At 52.5% G+C, this 23,580-nt stretch overlaps 3 protein-coding genes across 3 annotated transcripts; all 3 read right to left on the reverse strand.

The window, feature by feature from the left end:
- Positions 1-5,732: 5,732 nt before the first annotated feature.
- Positions 5,733-10,354, reverse strand: C1qb (complement C1q B chain). Its single transcript, XM_042272111.2, has 3 exons — positions 10,195-10,354; positions 7,497-7,698; positions 5,733-6,466 (listed from the first exon to the last, which is right to left on the reverse strand). Exons 2-3 carry the CDS (start codon positions 7,675-7,677, stop codon positions 5,886-5,888), a joined length of 762 nt encoding a protein of 253 aa, XP_042128045.2. The 5' UTR covers positions 7,678-7,698; positions 10,195-10,354; the 3' UTR covers positions 5,733-5,885.
- Positions 10,355-13,964: 3,610 nt separating this feature from the next.
- Positions 13,965-16,586, reverse strand: C1qc (complement C1q C chain). The gene is made up of 3 exons (XM_042272113.2): positions 16,475-16,586; positions 16,042-16,234; positions 13,965-14,781 (listed from the first exon to the last, which is right to left on the reverse strand). Exons 2-3 carry the CDS (start codon positions 16,220-16,222, stop codon positions 14,225-14,227), a joined length of 738 nt encoding a protein of 245 aa, XP_042128047.2. The 5' UTR covers positions 16,223-16,234; positions 16,475-16,586; the 3' UTR covers positions 13,965-14,224.
- A 2,908-nt stretch (positions 16,587-19,494) lies between these two features.
- On the reverse strand, positions 19,495-22,521 carry C1qa (complement C1q A chain). Its single transcript, XM_006980846.4, has 3 exons — positions 22,368-22,521; positions 21,157-21,326; positions 19,495-20,333 (listed from the first exon to the last, which is right to left on the reverse strand). Exons 2-3 carry the CDS (start codon positions 21,317-21,319, stop codon positions 19,753-19,755), a joined length of 744 nt encoding a protein of 247 aa, XP_006980908.2. The 5' UTR covers positions 21,320-21,326; positions 22,368-22,521; the 3' UTR covers positions 19,495-19,752.
- Between the last annotated feature and the right edge of the window lie 1,059 nt (positions 22,522-23,580).

The following is a 23,580-nucleotide window of genomic DNA, read 5'->3' on the forward strand; positions in this document are numbered from 1 at the left end:
CTGGGTTGTCACAGGGGACCAGAACAGTGAGAACATGCAGAGGAAGAGGAGAGGCCACTGCGTCCAGCGTCAGGACTCAAATACGTTCCCACCAGAGCCCTGTCCTGTGTCCTTTGCTTTGGAGTCAGGCTGTCTTGGGCTTGAAGTCCTCAGCCTCCCCTCCAAGCTTGGAGCCACTCCTGTGTCCACAGCAGGGCAGTGAGCTCTACATGGTACCAAACCCCACCATGGTCTGACTCCTGAGAATGTTCTTCACAATTTTATGTGTTGTAGAAACACACCAAAAGGAAAACTGTGTAAAACTCCAATTTCATAAAGATGTTTTGGAAGCTGGGCAGGGTGAAACATGCCTGGAACCTCAGCACTCTGAGTTTTAAAAAACATGGCGAGGTAGCTCAGTGGGTAAGGTGCTTGTGCAAGTAGGAGGACCTGGGTTCAAATCTCCAGCACCCGTGTAAGTGGTTTATCTGGGGCTGGGCATGGTGGTGCACACCCTTAATCTGAGCACTTGGGAGGCAGAGGCAGGCAGACCTCTTTAAGTCTCTTTAAGCCTGGTCTACAGAGCAGATTACAGGTCAGCCAGTGAGATCTGCCTTAAAAAGTTAAATTACATTAAATTAAAAAATGGCCCATCTATAATCTCAGCATTCCAGAGGCAGAGACAAATGATCTCTGTAGAAAAGCTGGCAAGCTAAACTAGCCAAATTGGCAAGCTCCTGGTTCAATGAGACCCTGTTTTAATATATAAGGTGGAGAAGTGACCGAGGAAGGGTGACTGAACATTAGCCTCTGACCTCTATACACACATATACAGACCTGCACACACATGTGCAAGCACTCATACACACATGCAGACATGGACACACACAATCATGTAAGTCATACACATATACACATACAAACATATCTGAACTTGAGCATCATTTGTGTATATATAGTCATCTCTTAGTCTTCCAGAGATGGGTTCCAGAACTCTCTCAGGGACCTCAAAATCCACAGATGCTCAAGTGAATATCACAGAGAAAGGCACCGTGTCTACATAGGAGCTGTACGAGTCTTCTGTGTGTGTAGCTCATCTCTAGACTTGTCAGACCAAACACAATGTAAACACAGTGAAAGCGGCTATGCTGGGCTGTTCGGTGAGCGACGATGGTGTTTCCACATGTTCAGACCAGATGCGACTTTTCCCGTGCATTTTCCACCTCCCCTTGGATGAATCATGAATGCAGAACTGGTGGGTCCAGAGGGTGACTGTATATTATGTAGGCGCAGTTCCGTCCTACAAAAACAAGGTTGAGTGCTCGCAACAGTCTGTGGCGCCCAAAACAAAGTGTTTATTGGTTTTTCCTTTTCCTTTGTTCTGAGACAGGGTTCACACATCCCGGGCTGGCCTCGAACTTGCTGTGTAGACTGACGACGGTTTAGAATGCCTGACCCTCTTACTTCCTCCTCCCAAGCACTGGAAGCCCAGGCATGCGCCCCCGTATGTGCCCCCATGTTGGGTTGACATGGTGTTTTAGTTGCGTTTCTGCTGCTCTGATAAACACCTCCACACGGGGTCAGAGAGATGGCTCAGCGGCTAAGAGCATTTGTTCTTGAAAAACACCAGGGTTTGGTTCCCAGCTCTCACTTGGTGGTTCACAACCATCCATAATTCCTATTCCAGAGACTACAACACACTCTTTTGTCCTCTGGTGCCACAACATGCATGTGGTGCGGAGATATACACACAGGCAAAACACCCCCACACAAGATAATAAAGTAAACAACAAAAACAGACAAAAAACCCCATTGACAAAAAGCAATTTAGAGGAGAAAGAGTTTATTTCAGCTCACACTTCCAGATTACAGCCCACCATAGCAAAAATGTCACAGAGACAGACAGGTACCTGAAGTGGTTAGCCACATCCAAAGTCAAGAACAGAGAGAGAATGAATAAATGCATGCTCTCACTTGCTCACTTTCTTGTGCTCGGCTGATTTTTCCACTCTTCAGCATTTCAGGAATGCCTGCCTAGGGAATGATGCTGCCCACACCAGGCTGGTCTTCCCATATGAGATAATCACCCCACAGATATGCTCTTAGGTCAACCCAATGCAGACAATCCCTTACTGAGACTCTGTGACTCTAGGTTGTGTCGACAATGCTGACGGTTGCATGCTGTGCTGGGGATCAAATCCAGGGTTTTATGTGCACTTGACAAACGGTCTATCATCTGTCCCAGCCCTCCTGTTTGTTTCTTTACAGAAAAAAAAATAAGTTAGGCATCCCTTTTGTCTGGAGTACTGTCTCTCCAGGACTTCTTTGTTGTTAGTGTACGCCGGGGAAGGAACGCAGCCCTTGCCATGCTGGCTGTATGCTCTGCCACTCGGTTCTGCCATTGGTTTCTACAGTGGCGTTTCTCAGCCTCCTGACCCCACCCACCCATGGGCAGCCTGTGAAAGCAGGTTGTAGTCTCTCCTTAGAGTTTCTGCTTCAGTTGGCACAAGGTGGGGGCAGAGATTCTAGGTTCCTAAGACAGCCTCTGTGAAGATGAGGCTGACCCGGGCCACATTTGGGTACCCTAACTTAGGGGACATGGATCTTCAAAGCTGACTGGCATCCCCATCCTAGAAGATCACGGCCCACCCTGAGACTGGGACGAGAAGGGAGGGAGGGGAGCTGCCAGGTGCCACCTGGCATCAGTCCTGGGCATGCCATCCTTCTCCTGGTGTCTACTTCCCCCTGGTGGCCGCAAGATTAAAACTGGCCTGGATGTCCAGCCTTGAAGCCAGGGGCTCTCTGCAGAAACATTCCAAAGCCTGGAAGCAGCCCGGTGTGGTGGTATACACCTTCAATCTGGGTACTAGTGAGACTGAGCAGTGAGTGTGTGAGTGTGAGGCTGGCCTGGGATGTAGGGTGAGATCCTGTCTCAAAAAATACAAAGGAAGCAGCTGGGAAGATGACTCAGCAGTTAAAAGCACATATTGCTCTTGGAAATGACCCAAATTTGGTCCTCAGCACCTAAGCCAGTGACGCACAACTACCTGTAAATCCGGGGGTCTGACAACCTCTTCTGGACTCCACGGGCACCTGAACTCATATGGACACACTCACCTACATAGACAAAGCGTTCTAAAAATTAAGTAAGTCTTGGGCTGGAGAGATGGTTCAGCAGCTAAGAGCACTGGCTGCTCTTCCAGAGGACCCAATTTCAGTTCCCAGCACCCACACAGTGGCTCACAACCATCTTGAGTCCAAGTCAGATCTGACATCTTCTGACTTCAGTGGGCACCAGGTACACACATGGCACACATACATACATTCAGGCAAAACATTTATATATGTGAGATAAAATAATCTATTTTTTAATCTTTAAAAAAAAAAGTAAAAATAAAGCCTTAGGGCTGAAGAAATGGCTTAGCCATTAAGACAGTGGTTCTCACCTTCCTAATGCTGCGCCCCTTTAACACATTTGTGGTGATACCCTACCATAAAATTATTTTCATTGCTACTTCATAGCTGTAATTTTGCTACTGTTATGAATCCTAATGTAAAATCTCTGTGTTTTTCGGTGGTCTTAGGCGACCCCTGTGAAAGGGTCGTTTGAGCCCCAAAGGGGCCATGACCCACAGGTTGAGAACTGCTGGGTTGAGGGCTGGCACTACTCTTGCTATGGACCTCAGCTCCATTGCCAGCCCCCGAAGCAGATGGCTCATGAGCACCTCTAACTCCAGCCACCCTTTAGACCTGTAATCAGGCCATACCCGCCCCCCCCAAAGCCGGGGCTATTCCAGCCCTTCCCATTCCTCCCTTCTCAGCCCCTCATGAGGTCAGGGCTGAGCTGACTGACATAGGTACATGGCAGCTACATGCCTGATCCCCCAATGCCTGAGGGATCGAGACCACAAGAGTAAGAGCCCAGCCAGAGGCTTACCTGTTAAGACCCTCCTGCTAGCCCCACCCACCAATCCTGTCCCCAAAGTGGGAGGGGTTTAAGGTATCCTCGCTTTTCTTAGGGTCCCAGCCCCAGCCCTGCTTGCTGATTGGCAGGCTCATTTCTCAGGAGCTTTACTTCTTCCTCCTCAGGCTCTATAGGGATCCGACGTCCCTGGCCTCTATAGACACCTGCAAGTCTATGCACATTTGGACACACATGTGTATACACATACATATAATTAAGAATAAAAGAAAACTCTTTTTTAAAAGCCCGGGCAGTCTCCATCCTGACAAGAGAGATTGTATCTAGGAAATTAATTCAACAGAAGAGTCAAGGACATTGTTACTCCGTTGTTTGTTTATAAGGAGTCGAAACAGGACACCCGAGGGCCGTCACTTGTTTTCAGTCACAGTTGCTACAAAGCCCAGACAAGACCTGAACTTGTGTCTGTGTCTGACTCCAAAGCCAGCCAGCACCCTTCACTGCCCAACACAGCTACCCACGGTGGGCCCTGCCTGCTGCAGGGAAGCAGCATGGAATGACATGGCTTTGAGCCTGCTTCTCTCACTAGGTATGTGACACCAGGCAGGTCGCTCAACTGCTCTGTCTCACGGTTCCCAGTCAGGATGGGGTCACCCACTGTGCGGGCTGCATGAGCTGAAGAGCCTAGAGCGGTGATGAGATCATCCTGATTTACCCCGCCCTATCTCAGATGGGCTCAGGGGCCCGGCCTGGACTCCCAGCTACTGGGGAGGATGAAACAGGAGGATTGCCTGGATGACAGAGTTCAAGGCCAGTCTGGGTAACTTAACAGGTCTACAGGGTGGCTAGATGACCAGAGTGGAGGGCTTCTAGGAGGAGGAACCACCGCTGGAGGAGTGCTTCAGAGGGAAGATACAAGCTAGCTGCAAGATGCCCAGGCTCCCAGGCTGGGGCTCCTTCCAGCAGGCATTGGAGAGCTACTGAAGGTTTTGACATTTGTTTTAATAAATGTGTGAGCATGCGCTAGGCTGGGGAGACACTAAGAGGGAGCATGCAAGGCAGAGGGTGGGGTGGGGTGGGGATCCCTTGACCTCCAAGTGGCAGAATGTGAGACGGCAGTACAAAGACCATTAGGGGGTGCCGGGGACACGTTGGCTTAGAAGTCCCAGGCACAGCCACTTGGAGCCCTGCTATACCGTGGGACCACAATCACTCCATCTCCTGGCCCATTTCCCACCTCTGTAATGAGGTCTGAGGTATCCTGTCCCCTAGGGGGAGTGTGAGGACCAAGGAGAGTGAAGAAAAGGGCAGAACTCAGAAGTGCTGGTGCTGCCTCCTACCGTGTGCTGGCTCGGAGAGAACCACAAGACGGAGCCTTCCAGTCGTCTCTGGTTAACTGGGGACTCTTGGAAATGTGTGAGCACGTGTGTGTGTGTGTGTGTGTGTGTGTGTGTGTGTGTGTGTGTGTGTGTGTGCACGCGCGCGTGCACATGTGCATGTGTGTCATTTCTCAGGAACGTCCTTTGAGACAGGATCTCTCACTGAAACTGGAGCTCACCCCTTTCCTAGAGTGACCAGCCCGCGAGCCCCAGAGATCCATCCCCCTGTCTCTGCTTTCCCAGTGTGCTGGGAATACAAGGGCATGCTGCCATACTCAGCATTTTTGTGTGAGTGCTCGGGATTGAACTCAGGTCCTCATGCTTGCGATGTAAATGCCTTACTGACCGAGCTACCTCCCGAGCCTGTGAAAGTTCATTTGTTTATTCTTTGACTAGCACTTCTCAGCCCTCCTGTGAGCCAGGGCCAGGGACTAAGATTCAAACTCGACCACTGTCCTTTGGCCTTGAAGGTTTATTTATTCTGTAACATCTACAGGGCTCTGGCCTGGGCTTGGAGCAGGCCAGGGATGATGTCAGGGGTACAAGGAGAATTGCTGGTAGGGAGGCAGGAGATGGTCATGAATAGGTATGGCTTGACCCTGTGATCATGCATCCACATCAGGGAAGAGCAGAAAGCCGGTGAAGATGCTGTTGGCTCCCTCGACACCCAGCAGGGAGTTCTTGTCTGTGGCCTGCAGGTTAACAATCTCGCCTTGCTCCAGCTTCAAGACTACACCGCCCGTGGTGACCTGGAAGGTGTTCTGGGCATAGTCGCAGAAGGTGAGTACCTTCTGCATGTGATCCCGATCCCGGCCACGCACGATGTTCACGCACAGGCTCCCTCGGGAACTGGCGTGGTAGGTGAAATAGTAGAGGCCAGGCACTCTGCAGGTAAACCTGCCACTGCGTGGCTCATAGTTCTCATTGACATTGGTGATCATCTTCTCAAAGCGGATGGTCTGGTCCCGTCGCAGGGGGGTGTTGATGGTCCTCAGAGCGGAGAAGGCTACTTTCTGTGTAGCCTTGTAGTCTCCTGAGTCACCTTTGGGACCAGGGGCTCCAGGGGGCCCTGGAGCACCTCTAGGGCCAACAGGACCCTTGGGACCAACTTTGCCTGGAATCCCAGGGATCCCTGGGTCCCCTTTCTCTCCAAACTCACCATGGTCTCCAGCCAGTCCAGGAAGCCCTGGAGAAACAGAATCAAGAGAAAGAGGGAACTAGAGGTCACTGTGATAAAAGGAAGAGCTGTGTTCATTGCACCTCTCTGGGTTCGACTTGCTGACTATAAAATAGTGGGGGGTGAAAGAGAGAGCCTCCTAATCTCCCCCTACTCCAGGTCTTTAACTCTGTGTTGGGTTTGAGAATCGTGGGGAACTGATGCCCAGGGGTCGAGTGAGTGGCACCCCCATGGAGAAGATGTGAGCCCTGTTTCTGTTCTCAGCTCACACACCTTTGTCAAGCTTAAGCCTGAAGCAGGGACAATGGATTCACAGCACACATGTTATCCTTTCTCTTTCCTAGTCCATGGCAGACATCCTTAATCGATCACAGCCCACCTCTGGCTACACCTAGTTATGGATGGTAGAATTTCTCTCACGTCATCACTGTAAGCAGCCATGGTCCCCACCACCATAAGACAGAAGGAATATTCCAGTAGAAAATCAGAGCCCAGTGCCGAGAGCGTACGCTCTAGAGACACAGATGTGTCCCATGTAATGCCTGCCCTTCCGAATTGTGTCACCCAGACACAATGAGACACAGTCTCTGAGGCTCGGCTTCCTCATCTGTGAAGTAGGGATGGTTGTATTTTGAGGAACCGTGAGGATGTAGTGGGCTTCTGAGAGAAGAGGGCTGCCACAGAGGGTGGCTCATAGCTCATGGATTAAATGAAACTCTGTTTACAGAGGGAGTTTCATAGCAAGGAGCCTCTCAAGCCCATGTCTGCCCTGACTTACAGATGAGGGCAGCTGGTTACCCTGGAGGTCAGGGTGAGTGCTGTCCTAGCATGGCGGAGGATCCATTGTTTTATCTCTACCCCACTACTGCCTCAGCAGCCTTCCCACACAGTTCCCCTGTTTGCAAAAGGGCAAACAGAAGCCCTTCCTGGAAGGATGCTGGAGTCTCAAATTCTCCTGCAATCTCTAAGGCTGTGACTCAGGAGGTAGAAGATGGGGCCATGACCAGCAACATTAGTGTGTTCCCCAAGTGTGCGGTACCTTTGTCCCCTTTTATCCCAGGAGTGCCAGGTTGGCCATCAGAGCCAGGAACCCCAGGGATGCCGGGGATGCCAGGGATGGCCGGGGGCCCTGTGCAGCTGCTTTGGGCCCAGGAGACATGGAGCGAGCCCAGGAGCAGCAATAACAGTAGCGTTGAGACCTTGTCCCACCACGTCTCCATCAGCTCAACCTCTGAGGACTCCTACAGGGTGAGAACATGTGGAAAGTTATGACCATGGTAGCTTCCATCATTCTGTAATCCATCCCTTCATTTATGCATCTACCCATTCATCCATCTCCCCATCTCTCTATCCATCCATCATTCCAAATAACCATCTATCCACCTATCCATCCATCATCTCTTCATCCATCCATCTGCCTGTTCGTCCGTCCGTCCATCTGTCCAATCATCCATCTATTCATTGCATCATCCACCCATGCACTTACCCATGCATCCATGCACCCATGTATTCATGTATGTGTACATGCATGCACCCATATGTTTACAGATTGCCTTTCACACACTAGACCCTGAGGGTACAGTGACAACAGGGCAGACATGGTCTCGACCCCCAGAGTCTTTTGTTACTAAGTGGCAGCAGTCAAAAAGTACATAGGTAGACTGAGATGGACACAGACTGATGGCTGCTCTGGAAGATGGGCAATGGTGCCTGAGGGAGGAGGATGGGTGGGGCTTGGAGGGGGCTAATCTCAGCAGGACTGTCTTCTCCACAGGAGACAAGTAATGTTTTGTCTGAGATCTGAAGGCTCAGAAAGCGCTGGGGCAAGTATGTTGCAGAAATGTGTCTCTGAGGTTGAAAACACTTGCTGTTCTTCCAGAGGACCTAAGTTCGGTTCTCAGCACCCACATGAGGCAGCTTGCCAATGTCTGTAACTGCAGCTCCAGGGAATCCAACACCTCTGGCTCCTTAGACTCATGTGCACACATCCACATACAGACACACACTTACACATAATTAAAACTGATAAAAACATGGGGCTGGAGAGATGGCTCAGTGGGTAAGAACACTTGTTCTTACAAAAGACCGGGGTTCGATTCCCAGCACCCATGGTGAGTTCACAACTATCTACAACTAGAGCTCCAGGGAATCTGATTCCCTCTTCTAGACCTCTGCAGGCACCAGGCATGCATGTGGTAGACATACATACATGCCAGAAAAATAAAAGAAATAAATATAATTTATTATTATTTATTTAATTAATTTTTTTTGAGACAAGGTTTCTCTGTATAGCCTTGGCTGTACCTCAAACTCAGAAATCCACCTGCTTCTGCCTCCCAAGTGCTGGGATTAAAGGCACGTGCCACCACTGCATGGCATAAATCTAATTTTTTAAAATTTTATTAGTAATAAAATAAGTATTAAAAAAAGAATGTTGCAGGAGGAAAGATGCTGTGGTCTGAAGTAGGACAGAGATAGACCACAAAGGCTCAGCACATAGTTTCCTGGGGGACAGAGAGCTGTGTGGCCCCTTTCTCATCCCTGAGAACTGAGAAGAAAGCTGTGGACTGTTTTGAGCAGGTCAGTGTAGCCACTCTGCAAGCCTTTGGTCAAGGCTTTTCCTCCAAGAAGCCCTCCCAGGCTACCCCCAGTGCACAGGACAAAGGGTGCCCTGCCTTTCTCTCATGTAGCTGTGGAGCCCTGGTGAGAACAAGAAACCCTGAGTTCTCCCAGGATCTGTGGCTCCCGCTCCTGGATCCTCACAGCATCTGAGAGATGGGTTGTGATGACTGCCCATCTCACAGATGAGGAAACAGAGGCTCAACCATTTGAAAATACCTCCCAGTATCACCCAGAGAGCTGTTCAGGGCCAGGGCTATGACAAGACTTCTCTCTGGACTCAGTTTACTGTTCTATGAGATGGGGACAATGCTGAACTCTAGTCTGTATTGGGAGTCTCAAGTCTCAGACTTGGGGAGGCCTTCAAATCCTTTTGGTTGGACCACCCGCCTCTTCTGCATCATCACAGCCCTCATCTTTTTCTACTCTAGCATGGAGCCAGGCCAACTTAGCTTTGAACTCCCATCTGCCGCTCCCTGGCTGTGTGACCTCAGACAAGTGTTTAACTTCTCTGGTCTCTTTGATGCGGTTCATTTCTGGTTTCCAGGGCTGTCAATGGTATTCAATGAAATGGCATGGGGAAGATTAGGGTCCCTCGGGCAGCATGTGTCCTTTGCAGATACGATTTTGTCCCTCAGAACTAACCAACAATGACCTCCAACTCCAGGGGCTGAGGACATGTGATAGTGGACAGAAGAGGCCTGGGTTCTTATCCTGCCTCTGCCTCTGCCTCACTGACAGAATCAAGCTTGGTCTCTGCTTACTGCACCCACAAAAGGCCCTGTTCTCCCCAGAAGGGGTTTTTGGGACCAGAGAGGTTGTGAGACTGACTGCAAGTGACCAGCATGCAAGAGACAGAAGTCGTATTTGCTCTAAGTCTCCATGGTTCCTGAGACCAGGATCCTAGATGCTCCGGTTACAGGCTGCCTACCCATTCCCTGTGCTGGGGTATCCACAGATACCTCCACCCCTAGTTCACCCCAGAGATTCTGTGCTGTGGATCTGGGTTTGGGCTCTGAGAATTCAGCCCAATTAATAATTCTGACGTTCATAGCTGGAAGCAAGGGCTGTGTTGGTGAGTTAATCCATCTCCCCCCGCCCCACCCTGGAGTGCTCACCTGAATACAGAGTCCCGATGTCCTGTGACTCCAGGCCAGGCAGCACAGCAGTGCATTCTCAGAGCCCAGAGCCTGCTCCTGTCCACAGAAAGCGGAAGTATGGGTCCCTAGAGGCAGGAAGGGCCCTCCCTTGTTGTCCTCTCCCAAGGCCCAGCACACTGACCCCCTCTCTCATCCTTCTGTTCCCCCATCCTGCTGCCCTCAGGCAGTTTCAGGTCCCATTTCTGCCCCTGGAGAGGGAATTACTGTAAATGATGGCTGTGGCCAGCATGGTTTCGTCGACTCAGCACCCGGGTGGGTAAGGTCAGGGGGAATAACCTGTCCTTGGGGATTGTCCCCAGCTGGCTGCTTGCCTGTCAGGGCTTTGTGAGCACATGATAATTTCCACAGGGACTAGGGTTCCTCCATGGATGCAGAGAGGCCCATTTAAGGCTTGTGCTCTGGCTTCACAGCCGGAGACCCGGATTCCTACCACAGTTCTGCCACTTGCCAGCAAAATGCCCTCAATACAGCAAAACCCAGGGGACCCCCAGTTTTCCCCACTAAATGATGCAGCCATGGCTATGTACACTCTGGCTCTCCCAGGCCTCCAGGAGGATAGAGGCGGGATTGGTGAGGAGACAGAGCAAACTCAACTGTGAATTGTGAATGTCACTTCATGTCCTAGGCTTCCCCTTTCTGGCCTTATCTCTTCCTCTGCCTCCCTCTCTCCACCTCTGCTCTCCTCTCTGTCTCCAGAAAATAATCCAATAATGAATTTTAAATGCATTCATTACTTATTCATTCCCCTCCTTCCGCTCCCAACAGGGCTCGGAGCCCTTGACAATGATAGCCACAGGCAGGGGACTGTTGCCTAGGGATAACAGCAAGTGAGAACTGCAGAGGGGCTTGGAGGCCACTGTGTCCACCCTGTCCCTCTTTGCAGGGAAACTGAGGCATGAGTCAACAGGCTTTTTTTTTTTTTTGCCAGGTACTGTGAGTCCCTTTAGGGGAGGCTGGGGCTGGACACTGAGTGTTTCTGTGGCAAATGTCACAGAAAATCAGGGAATCTAAGAACCCATACCCCAGGGCAGGGCCTGAAGCCAGAGGGCTCTGGGGCCAGGGTCTAACTATGCTACTGTGGTTGTATCTATGGCCAGGTATCATATCACTCCAGGGTAGTTACCTAGGGGGTGCGGGCACTGAACTCCATTGGAAACTTGGAGAGGGATCAGTCTTTGGCTCATGCCATTACCTATGGATGGAGACAAGGCATTAACTACAGGAACAGAGGAAAAGAGGAGGTAAATATGACGACACCAGATCTCTAGGCTCAGCCAGGTTCACAAGAGAAGAGAGAGCTGAGGGCTACGTGTTCGGGGACCCTCTTTCTTATTCATCCAGTTCTCAGAGAATCTCACTATGTAGCCTAGGTTAGCCTCAGACTCAAAGTTCTTCTGCCTCTGCCTCCTGAGTACTGGGATTACAGGTGTGCATCACGACACTCAGCCTCGGGTCCTCCTGAGGGTCTCATGGCCGTCTAGGATGGGTTCCTGATTCCTGAGTAAGCACCAGTAGAAGTTCAGCCTGGATTTGAACCTGGAGAAGCAGCAGGGTGAAGAGCAGGAAGCAGGTGCAGTGGGGGATTGGTCATCTCAAGTGTGAATGCTACCTCTCCAGTCATGTGGGTTTGAGCACATTACTGACTGGGGTTCCTTCAGGTCTGCATCAGAGATGGGGGAGCCTGTATCCCGGGGCTGTTGGTGAGACAGAGAAGAAACCTTCAAAGTCCAGGGCCAAAGTGGCCTCAGGCACAGTATTATCTGTATGAAGAGCAGCCAAGCTTGGATCGGGCGGGGTCTAAACCTGAGCCTGCGTCCCTGGCAGGGTCTATCCCTGGGGATTGGGAGCTGAGGAGCTCCTGAGCCTTGGTCCCTAAATGAGAAGTGGTATCTCTTCCTTCACTTCCTGACAGAACGGTGATAACTAAATGTGGAGAAAAGCGATAGAAACCCCAGCTGCCCAAAGAAGTCCCTTGCAACAGGGTCTCTTTCTGCTTCGTGCCTTGTCCCAGCTCTCAGTACACACATGGCCAGTAGGCGAGCACACTCTAAGGTCTGCTCATCATGTTGTAGCAAGGACAAGGAAACAATTATGGAGGAATGTGTGTGTGTGTGTGTGTGTGTGTGTGTGAAACCTCGTTTCCCAGGTACAGGCATGTGATTGACATAAGCGCCACATTGATTTTTTTTTAACCAAAGGAAAAATGAGAAGAAAGATTTATCTCATGGGGCATCGCTGGGTGAACTGCTAAGTGGTTGATGGAGGGACAGCTGGGGATGCTGTGGCCAGTGACCCAGCCTGGCCCTGCTGAGTGCCCAGATGCAGTGAGCCAGTGGGGTTCCTAGCCCTGGCCTTCTGCTGTGTGTGTGTGTGTGTGTGTGTGTGTGTGTGTGTGTGTGTGTGTGTGTGTGTGTGTGTGTTTCCTTGCGTGCACGTATGAATGCATCTTTATTTCCCTCTGTGCCATCTTACCCATTTCATGAGCCTCTACTGCATGCCAGGCAGGAATCACAGGGTTCCCACATCGTCCTGTGGGGAACACCGGACCATGAGGAGGTAAGTGACCAGATTCACCGGCAGCCCACCCACTGCTGCCACGCAACAAAACTCTAGTTCTGTTTAAAATGTCTTTAGGTTGATTTTATAGACAACCGGACTTGGGAAACTGGGCTCTAAAGAATCCTAAGCTTGGGGTCCACAAGTCTATGAAAGGTGTTGGGGGGAGTCAGGGCAGGCTTCATGGAGGAGGTGATCTTGATTGTAGGACATTGCCCAAAGGTGTGTGGATAGTTTCTATAGAATGAAGGGACAGCCACGGTGAAGCATGAATGTGTGATCATCACCCCTTAGAGAATGAAAGGGCCAAACTAGGCTCAGAACACTCATTCACCTGAGCTGAGGGTTGTTTATTTATTTGTTTGTTTATTATTGGTGCCAAGGATGTAGGCTAAGCAACATCCTCATGAGCCACATGTAACAGGCTGAAATATCAGCGGGTTGGAGCTGGTTCTCCGAGGCTGGGGCCAGGGTACCTCCCTCATACCTCTCTGCCCCAGACAGTTGCACTCTGTCATTTTTTATTTTTAGCTTCATTTTTAAGTGTGTGCGTTTGGGGGAGGGGTACGTACATTATGAGTACAGGTGTCTGTGGGTCCAGAAGAGGACATCTTGTCCCCTGAAGTTCCAGGCAATCATGAACTGCCTGATGGAAATGTTGGGAACCAAACTCTGTTCCTCTGCACGAAGAGCAAGTGCTGTTGACCACTGAGCCTTTTCCTCTAGCCTGACAACTGGACTTTACATTTTTCTGAACTCAGGTACCCCCATGGACCTCCCTGGTCCTCTGAAGATTGCAGTGGCCAGTCCCTGCCATCAGGAATTTCATAGCCCAAACTTGGCAGCTTAAGGGCAGCTACTTTTTAGACTGGGATTCCTAGAATCTGTGTGTCAGCCATCAGGGGTGTGTGTCTCTCTATTATCCATGTACCCATGTTTGTCTCAGAACATGAAAGTGAATATTAAGCACCTGGATTCATAAGAAGGACTTACATGCTAGCTACTGTGGATTTATATTGGCTCATTCATTTGTTCTGTTTTTATTCATTAACTTGCCCATTTCAGCATTCATTAATTCACCCCAAATCATCCCTTCCCTTAGCACGAACTCACAGATGCAAAACTCTACGAGCCAAGTTCAAAGCCTTCCAGCAAGAAATCTGGGTCATGCATATTTAGTGATCTATTTATTTATGTATCTCCCCATCTGAAAAACAAACAGTCTCAAGGTATTGGTAAACTGCCACAGGAATGGTACCAGTAGGTGGTTCCTGGAGAAGCTCAGAGGAGTCAGCCGGCTGATGGATGCATCAGGAGTCAGGCGGACTTCCTGAAGGAGGAGGTCAGCGGTGTAGAAGGGTCTGAATGAAGATGGGGGAAGCAGAGGGAGCGAGCGGGGTGGGGGGATGGGGGCGGGAGCCAGCCTGCCGCTCTAGTCAGGAAACAGCAGGAAGCCTGAGAAGACGCTGTCTGAGCCCTCGGTGCCCACCATGCCGTTGTAGTCGTTGACGGCCAGCCACACCTCATCGGCCCTCTGCAGCCGCAGGAGAACTCCTCCTGAGCTGACCTGCTTGTTATTGGACATGTGGTCGCAGAAGCTGGTCACCTTGACACCGTTGTGGAGCAGCTGCACGCACAGGTTGGCCGTCTGTGATGTGTGGTGGACGAAGTAGTACAGGCCGGGCACTTTGCAGGTGAACTTGCCCGTGCTGGTGTCATAGTCCCCCTGGGGGTTGGTGACCACAGAGTTGAACTTGACCAGGCCATTGGCCGCTGGGTACTGGGCGGTCTGCCGGGTGACTGTGAACACTGACTGGTGTTTCTGTTTGTATCGGCCCTCCTCACCTGGCTCCCCGGGAGGTCCCCTGGGGCCTGGATCCCCTGGAAGCCCGAAGGTCCCCATGGGGCCATTTTTTCCACGATGGCCAGGCATGCCAGGCTCGCCCTTCTGACCCTTGGGTCCTCGTGTCCCAGGGATGGCTGGGATTCCTGGAGAGACAGCAGACAGGAAGGAAGTGATAGGGTAGGGGACTGGAAGGGGGACTCCAAGTCGGTCTAGCAGTGACCTGGAATTCCCAGGTGGCTCTGGCCAGGGGGAAGGGGCAGGGTGTGTATGGGGGGGGGTGTCTCTGCTTTAGTCCCACACTTGGTCCATCCCTGTCTCACTTTCCGGATCTGTGGGGGAGAAGCAGGAGAGAGCCCAAGTGGTAGCGAAGGACAGGGGAACAAGAGTCTCTTATATGACCCTAAGCCAGTTGCTTGATCTCTCTGGACCCCAGTTTTAACATTTGCAAAGTAGAAGCAAATCATGGCTCTAAAGGATTTGGGCCTCAGTTTCCCCATTTGTAAAGTATGACTGAGATGGTTATCTGCTCTGGGAGGTGAACTTGAGGAGTGCTCAGAGAACACCAGAGCTGAGCCTGGTGCCTAGGGGGTCTGTCCTTGACCAGCCTATGTACAGGGTTCCCTGAAGTGCAGCCCTGGGGGGCTTCACTGGCTCCCCTGTAGTGAGTAATTCCTTCCAGAGTGGCAAGATTCCATTCTGTGGCTTAGAGGGAAGAGGGCAGTATGGACATTCTTAAAGACACTTTCCATTAACCCCCTGCCCGGCCACATTCCTCTGTCCTCATGAATTCTGTTCAGTCCCACCCAGCCTTCCTCATGCCCACGTACCACCGATGTCCCAGAGAAGCATGCTCACTTGGGGAAGGGGTCACCACACCTGCCCTCCACTCCTACCTAACCCTAGCTGCCCACTCCTTTCCCTGGCCCTCCCCTCACACCAGGACACCCACCAGAACATTCTGGGTGAAGTCCTGACCACCTGCCCCTTGCATCTTGATCGACAGAGACCATCAAACCTGCCAGGCGCTTCATTTTGCCACAAATGCAAATTCATTCAAAGCTGAGACACCCTGAGAAGCAAAGACCCCAGCCCCTGTTTCACAAATGTGGAAACTGAGGCACGGAGCAGTTAAGACACTCGTGCAAGCTGGCGTGGAGGGAGCTGGTGGGTGTGGCTTTGACCCTACAGTCAGTGCACCTGAAGCAGCCAGGGTGGACCACCTTCCCTAAGTGTCCACCTGCATAGTTAGAAGCCTGTTTACCTACCTGCAGGGACAGGGGCTCTCTTTAACTCCCTTCTGCAGGATGAGGGCAACAAGCAACAATGTCACCAGAGTCAGCTGGAGGCTGAAGCCTGGGACTCTAAGGAAGTAGGCCTGCCGGAAGAGAGGCCTGCACACTCACCTGGCTCACCCTTGGGCCCTGGGATTCCATCATGCCCATCCTTCCCAGGGGCCCCCGGCAGGCCTGGCATCCCTGGGATCCCGTAGCAGCTGGTGCTGGCCTGGCTCCTGAGGGGCAGAGCCAGCAGAAGCAGCAGCAGGTAGAGTCCGCGTTGGGGCTGGCAGCTGGGCCCTACCTCCATCCTGAGGAGGGGCTGTGGGGAGAGAGGGGGAGCTGGTACTGAGACCCCCCACTTCTTCCCCACACTGCCCTGCCCCCTCCCATAGCCCTTCACCCTGGGGAGCCCACATCCATCCACAGATGATGGTTGGATGGATGATGGACGGATGGGTAGTCGGGTCTCTTCTAAAGCCCAGGCCCAGGCTTCCTATGGTTCAGGAAAGGACCCAGGGGGAAACTGTCCACTCCCACCGGGGCAGGGTCCCAGCCTCACCTGAGGGTGTAGGGGACTTCAGGTCTAATCAGAGATGTCCTGTTCTCCCCGACAGGAGGACACTGTGTCAGAATGGACAGAGAAGAACTGCCCAGAACAGGCTCTGGTGCCCCTCCCCCACATCACCCTAATCTCACATCCTCTTTCCAGCAATTTTTCCTGACTTGACACTTTCTTTTTGGTTCTGAGCCAGGCTGACCACAATGACATCTCTATCCCGCTTCCTTCCCTGGCCTTAGGTCATGTGTGGTGAAATGAGGAAGTGTCTGCTGTCCCTTCATCCTGGGAACATCAGGGTGTGTGTGTGTGTGTGTGTGTGTGTGTGTGTGTGTGTGTGTGTGTGTGTGTATGTGTGTGTTGCACATCTATGTGCATAGACCTGAGCCCAAGGCACAACTCTTTCCAGGGCCAGGGTGGCCATCTAATTTGTAGCCCCACTATGGCGTTCACCATGCCTGAGGCTCAATGTCCTTCCATCTCCCTGAGGGGAAGTCACAGTCCCTCTTCCAGAAGAGGAGACTGAGGCTTGCTCTAAGTCTCACACTGAATGGTGGTCAGGGTGACCCCTGTGTTCATCAGCTCCCCAGAACCAAGCCTCACATGCAGCTGTCAAGTGGTGGGCTTATTCTAGAAACATCCACAGGCCCCTTGCATTGTCAGGCTCAGGGAAGGATGCCAGGGCGAGCTTGCTTTGCCTCCATGCATCAGCTGGTCTGGCTAGAGAGCCAGAGCCTCGGCTTTTTCTTCCTGGTGACTCCCTAACCAGTAGACACAACCGCAGCTCTGCAGACCCATTGCCCCACTGGGCGTGGGGTGCCAGGACATGATTGGCACTACCTCTTTCTTTTCTGGGCCCCCACCGCCTGGATGGGCTTCCCCACCCCATCATCCTGGCCCCACCTTGTCTCTGATCCTAGGACTTGTGGTGGTCAAGCCAGGCATCTCCCCGTCTCTTTCCTCAAGTGGGATTTTTTTAGGATGAAAGGAAGTTTGGGGAAGCAGAGCAGCCCAGCCTTGACCTTCTTATTACCTGGACTTGGGTGGGGTCCTGTGTAAGGCATGGGGAGGATTCTGTACCATGCTTCTGCTACACCCTAGGCCATGCTAGCAGTTCAGGCTGCCTAACTAAGGAGCTCTCAAGGTTTTGTTCTCCCAATCATCCTGATACTCCCTCCACTTACAGCCCAGGACACGCCATGAGGCCAGCGTGAGAATGCACTGGTATCCCAGGGCTTGGGGAAGCAGGCGGAATGGCCTCTGCATTGTGGGGTGGTACTGGTGGAATCTGCTTGCGTCCTGGTCACCTCTGTGCCATGCCTAACTCGTCCAGCAGGTGGCAGTCTCGGTCTGTGCTCAGTCCTCTCTACCCCGCCCACTTCTCTGCCTGGCTCAGCTTCCAGGCTCAGAGGAACTGAGATTTGCAGGTGAAGGGGTGCGGCTGGCTGGAACGAACGTGGGTTCAGAAGGGGTTCAACACTTTCCACCTCTGGTTCAGACATCCCCCTCCTCTCAGTACCCCACAAAGTGATGGGAGCCCTCCACTTTGGGGCTAGACAGCCTGGCTTAGGTGTAGATCCATCTTCCAGCAGGGAGGCTCGAGGCATGCCTCCTTTCACGGAGCCACAATGTTTTGCACTCTGTGGCTATGGACAGCACACGGGGTCCCCAAAGTCAATGTCTTTCCCAGTCTGTGGAGGCGTACGTTCAGGGTTCAGGGAGAGCTGGGGGCAGAGTGGACAGAGAAAAATCCAAGGAGCTCTGAGGGTCATGTGGCCTGGAGCTGAGGAGGCCCAATCTCCCTGGAGTGTCCCACTTCTTCCCAACCTCAGAGGCTCTTGGCTGCAGGGACAGGCCACGGTTATGCATGTGGAAAGGGAGATGCAGGCTGCATCAGAGACAACTCTGAGACCAGGCACACCAGCCGGTGAACCAGAGGGATCGTCCCTGACTCTGAAGTGTGAGCAGGTGGGGGGCGGGTAAGCATGGTAGAAAACACAAGCTTTCTTGTTCCGGTGCATGTGGGGACATGCACATTCATCACAAGTGTGCAGCTGTGCATGTGCGTGTGTGCGTGCCTGCGTTTGTGCTTAGAGAAGTAACTAGTAACTAAGGGTGTACATAGTGTTCGAGGAGGAAGTCCCTGAGTTCATGTTTTGGTGAGGAGTGGGTGAAATCTCAGCCCAGGAACGTGGGACATTGTGAGTCTCGAGGGTAGTGCATGTGTAAGCAGGAGAGCGTGTATGTGTGATCGCTGTGAAACTGTGTGTGTAAGCCTCCCTGTGTGATTGTGTATGAGACTGTATGACTGTGGGAACACCCCTGAGCATCCAGGATCCTCATTCCCCTCCCCCCCACCCCCCACAGCCTGCCAAGCAGTCAGCTGACTGCGACCCTGTCTCCAAGTCTGCCTGGAAACCACTCAGGAAAACTAACTCCGGGAAAGACTGCTGGGTGTCTGTGAGCCATTCGCTTGCCCTCTCTGGGCTAGGCTGCAGAAGCACCAGTGTGATTTGTCCAGTATAGCTGGGAAGACTGGGGAGGTGTTGGTCAGCCAGCCTGATTTTAACCCCAGCTCCTCCCCGGAGGGGATGACCTGGGCCTTGATGACCCCTGCTCTAGCCTCACACTGCCATCTTGGAGATGCGGTAAGACTCCTCACCCAGGAGCTTGGTTAGCAAGACTGAACAAAACAGAAGAGCGACAGGCCCTGTCCTCAGTGTTCACACACTGGCCCGCAGCAGCCCCTCCCCCAATGGAGCGCCCATTACTAGCTCCACTTAGCAGATTTGGAGACTGAGGCCACTCCACGTGACCTGGCAGCTTGCAGGGGATGACATTTAGATTGGAGCCAGGCTGATGTCCCCTCGACGCCCCCCCCGTACCCCCCCCCGCCCCCTCCCCGTCCCCTGCCAGCATTTGTATACAATGCTAACACTGCCACCTCTCAAGCCCTCAGCGATGGCCAGTTTTAGGCCTCCTTCCTGCCCAGTGCCCAGAACAACCACCACCACACCTCCAGCCACAGGCACAGATGGGGTCATTTATTCCAGAAAGTGCTTGAAGAAACCCCTGGGCTGTGTGCAGAGAGGCGCCAGTCCTCAGGGCCCTCCAAGCCAGCCCCTCCCTCTCCCGCCCCCCCTCCCGCCCCCTCCCACCCCCGCCCCGGGCTGCTAAAGCCCCAGCTCTATCTGGCTCCTTCACTTGGCAGAGAGAAGGGGGGCAGGGCAGGGCCCCACCACAGGGAGTGGAGATGGCAGAGCGTGGGGTGGCTCCCCAGCTCAGGTAGAGGGGAAAATGAGAAATCCGCTGAAGATGCTGTCGACTTCAGGGCCTTGGTAAATGCGACCCTTTGCAGGGTCCTTCTCGATCCATACTTGGTCCCCTCGTTGCAGCTGGAGCACAGTGCCCCCTGATACCACCTGGAAGAGCCCCTTGCTGTTGGCATCACAGAAACCCAGGGAACTCCTGGGCTGGCCCCGGGAGGAGGAGGACTTGATAGACAGACAGATGTCCCACTTGGAGATCACTTGGAAGGTGAAGTAATAGTAACTGGGCACCGCACAGATGAAGCGGCCCGTGTTGTTCTGGTATGGGCCCTCCTCGTTGGTGATGACCTTGTCGAAGATAACCACATTGCCAGCTGTCGGCGGTGGGTTCTGCCGAATGGCTGAGAAAGCTGGCCGGGGCTGGTCCCTGATATTGCCTGGATTGCCTTTGATACCCTTTGGTCCTGGGGGGCCGCTGCTCCCCAGGGGCCCATTGGGCCCCGGGGACCCCATATTGCCAGGTTTGCCAGGGGGCCCAGATTCCCCCGGATCCCCTTTAGGGCCTCGGATTCCAGTCCGGATGCCAGCAGCTCCTGGTGGAAAGAGCAGATTGATGGATGAGGGGCATCGTGGGTTATGGGGTCTAGAGCCTGCCAGGCCTCACAGAAAAAGCCTTTGCTTTAAAGAGACTGAGTCTGACTGGGCTGACTGGCTGAGTGGCGCTGGGTAAGCATGCCAGCCTCCCTGGGCCTCTGCTTCATCCACAAAATGGAGTGAAGCAAAGGCAGTCAGTCATGTGACAGACCCTGAATTCTAGGAAATGTGGGGCACTCTGGCTGTCACCTCACGTGCCTCCAGATCACCAACTCCTTTCTCAGTTTTGGGACCTTAATGGGGGACGGTGTGTGTGTGTGTGTGTGTGTGTGTGTGTGTGTGTGTGTGTGTGTGTGTGTGTGTGTGCAAATTGTGTCAGTGTTAGTGAGGGTCCTTTTGGCCTGCTGGAGACTGAGGATGACTGGGGGCTTTCCTTCCTGTTCTGGGTTCTGATCATCACCTCCTCCCTTCCCATCCCCCTCAGGGTGATGTGTTCTGACAGGACAGAGTGGACTATAACTGCCTAGCTTGTTTTTTGGGGTGGGATGGGGTGGTCTCTCTTACATGCTAGGCAGGGCTCTCTCCATGCAGCCTATTCTGCAGAGGAGGAAGGGGGAGGGGGATGGAAGAGCTGGAAAGGGTTCCAGAGAAGCCTGAGGCCGGGGGCAAGGTCCCAGAGAAGGCTAGGCTCTCAGGTTCCAGGGTGAGCTGCACATTGCATTGGCTTCCTAGGCTCAGAGGCACCATTGCTTCTCAGGGCCATCCCAAGCCACTGCTTTGAGGATGGCAGGACCAGGGCCCCTGGAGAGAATGCTCACTCACCTGGTTCCCCTCTCTCTCCTTTGAGACCTGGCCTCCCTGGGCGGCCGGGATTCCCTGCAACTCCATCCTTCCCATTGGGTGCTCGGCAGACATCCTCAGTCAGTGTGGCTACCAGGGTCATGGCCAGCATGCAGGCCACCAGCCATCCCCGAGAGGCCTCCATGATGTCCCTGTAGAGACACACAGGAACCCTGGGCAGGCTGAACACCCAGAATCACATATCTGTCACACAATGAATCCCACATGCAAGGTTCTGGTGACCCTATCTCGGGCCTTGGTGTCCACCTATGAGATATACATATAGCCTCAGCACTTATGATGAATCATAGGTCCCTAATCCTAGCCCTAACAATGACCTTGACCCTAGCCCCTAGCCCTAACAATGACCTTGACCTTAGCTCTGACCTTAAGCCTAGCACCCAGCCCCTACCCTAATCCTAATCCAAACCTATAGGTGCTAGCTCTAGCCTTAATTCTGACCTTGACTTTAACTGTAACCTTAATCCTATCTCCTAGCTCTAGCTAGGATCCTGACCCTGACCCTGGCCCTGGCCCCAACCCTGGTCTTAACCCTGGTCTTGATCCTGATCCTGACCTTGACCCTGGTCCTATCCCTAGCCCCAGCTCCAAACCTCACACCTTTCCCCTCGCACCTGCTCAGCACAAGATCTGATACCCACATAGCCCTCCCCACTCTCTGGACACACAGGCTCACATACTCCCACGGATGATGGATCTCATTGAACAAATATTTACCAAGCGTCAGCACTGTTTTAATTACAATCTCCTGCCCAGATGGCAAGCTATGCATGCTCACAGGCTTTCACAGACATCTGCCTGCTCCCCGACAGCCTTGGCCCCCTTTCTACATCCATATGAGGGTTTGTCCCTGCAAACTCCCCTGCTGCTCCAGCTGCTGGGCTCTGGCTCCCCCACCCGCCTCCCAGCTTTCTGTGTTTTTTGGTGGGAGAGAGACAGGATCCATTAACTCTGTTAGAAACATGAGTCTGGGTTCTCTCACCCTCCCCCAAGCTTTGGCCAGAGGATAGGGTCCCTCTGCCCATCTGCTCTGGGTCCTAAATCAATATCCCCCACCCCATCCATCCTTGCATAGAACTAGCTAGCAGGAATATTCTCCCCCCACCTCGGTTGTCCAGACCGGTCCAGCTACCTTGTTTGCCCAGCCCCCTCCCCCTCCAGCTTGGCCTCACCTGCCTCCGTGGTCAGCTCAAACTGGATGCTCTGGCTCTTTGCGGATGGTGGGACACCCATGAGCAAAGGGGTGTCACCAGGGCTCTGCCAAGTTTCACATCCTTTCCCACTTCCCTTTCCTGGAATCTGCCCCCTGAACTTCCCCAGGGCCAGACACCAGGCACAGAAACTTTAAGCAGACCTCAGCAAGATTGGGACACGGGATGTCCTATCCCAGTCCCAGTTGTGAGGGGAGCAGAGCGGGGCGTTGGGAGCCAGAGAAGCAAAGAATATCAGGGCAGAAGGAATCTGTCTTTGAATCCGTAACTTGGGGGCCTTTTTCATGATTAGGGAAGACACAGAGTTCATGGCCAAGTGCTTGTAAAATTCAAAGAAGGAACAGAGAGCACTAGCCACAGGGAGGTAGAAGGCGTGGAGCAATCCATTTCGAAGCTCTCCACTTCCTAGCAGCCAGTCTTCAGGAAGCTGCCATATCTCTCCTCTCTCAGTCTCTCTCAATCTCTCTCAATCTCTCTCTCTCTCTCTCTCTCTCTCTCTCTCTCTCTCTCTCTCTCTCTCTCTCTCTCTCTCTCCTACCTCCCGAGTGCTAAGATTAAAGGTATGTCCCACCACTGTGGGATTACAAGTGTGCCCCCCGTTATGTTTGGTTTATTCAGAGCTGAGCATCGAACCCAGGGCTTCATGAATACTAGGCAAGTACTCTACCAACTGAGCTATACTCAAGCCCTTTTAAATTAATACTTAAAAAAACAACAGAGCCACAAGGCTGGTGTGTGGTTCAGCTTGGAGATTTGCCTAATATGCATAAGGTCCCAAGTTTCATCCCAGCAATGTTTTTTTTTTTAAAGACATACTTCTATATGCAATATTTGCACACATATTTGCAGGTTTTTTGTTTGTATGTCTGTTTCATAGACCATTACTTCAAGTATAGTGGCGCATGCCTGTAATACCAGCACTGGAGAGGCAGAAACAGGAAAGATAAGGAACTCAAGGCCACCTTGGTTGTATTGTGAGTTTGAAGCTAGCCTGGGCTACATGAGGCCCCCTATAAAGCAACAACAAAAACAAGGGCCAGAGAGCTGTCGCAGCAGGTAAAGGCACTTGTCATCAAGGTTGGTGACCCGCACTGTCTGACCTCCACATGTGTGTGCGATATGCAAACACTCATGCACATGAACACATAAAGAAGCAAGTCAACGTAATAGAAGA

The sequence above is a fragment of the Peromyscus maniculatus genome, chromosome 2, assembly GCF_049852395.1.
Source record: "Peromyscus maniculatus bairdii isolate BWxNUB_F1_BW_parent chromosome 2, HU_Pman_BW_mat_3.1, whole genome shotgun sequence".
Lineage (NCBI taxonomy): Eukaryota > Metazoa > Chordata > Mammalia > Rodentia > Cricetidae > Peromyscus > Peromyscus maniculatus.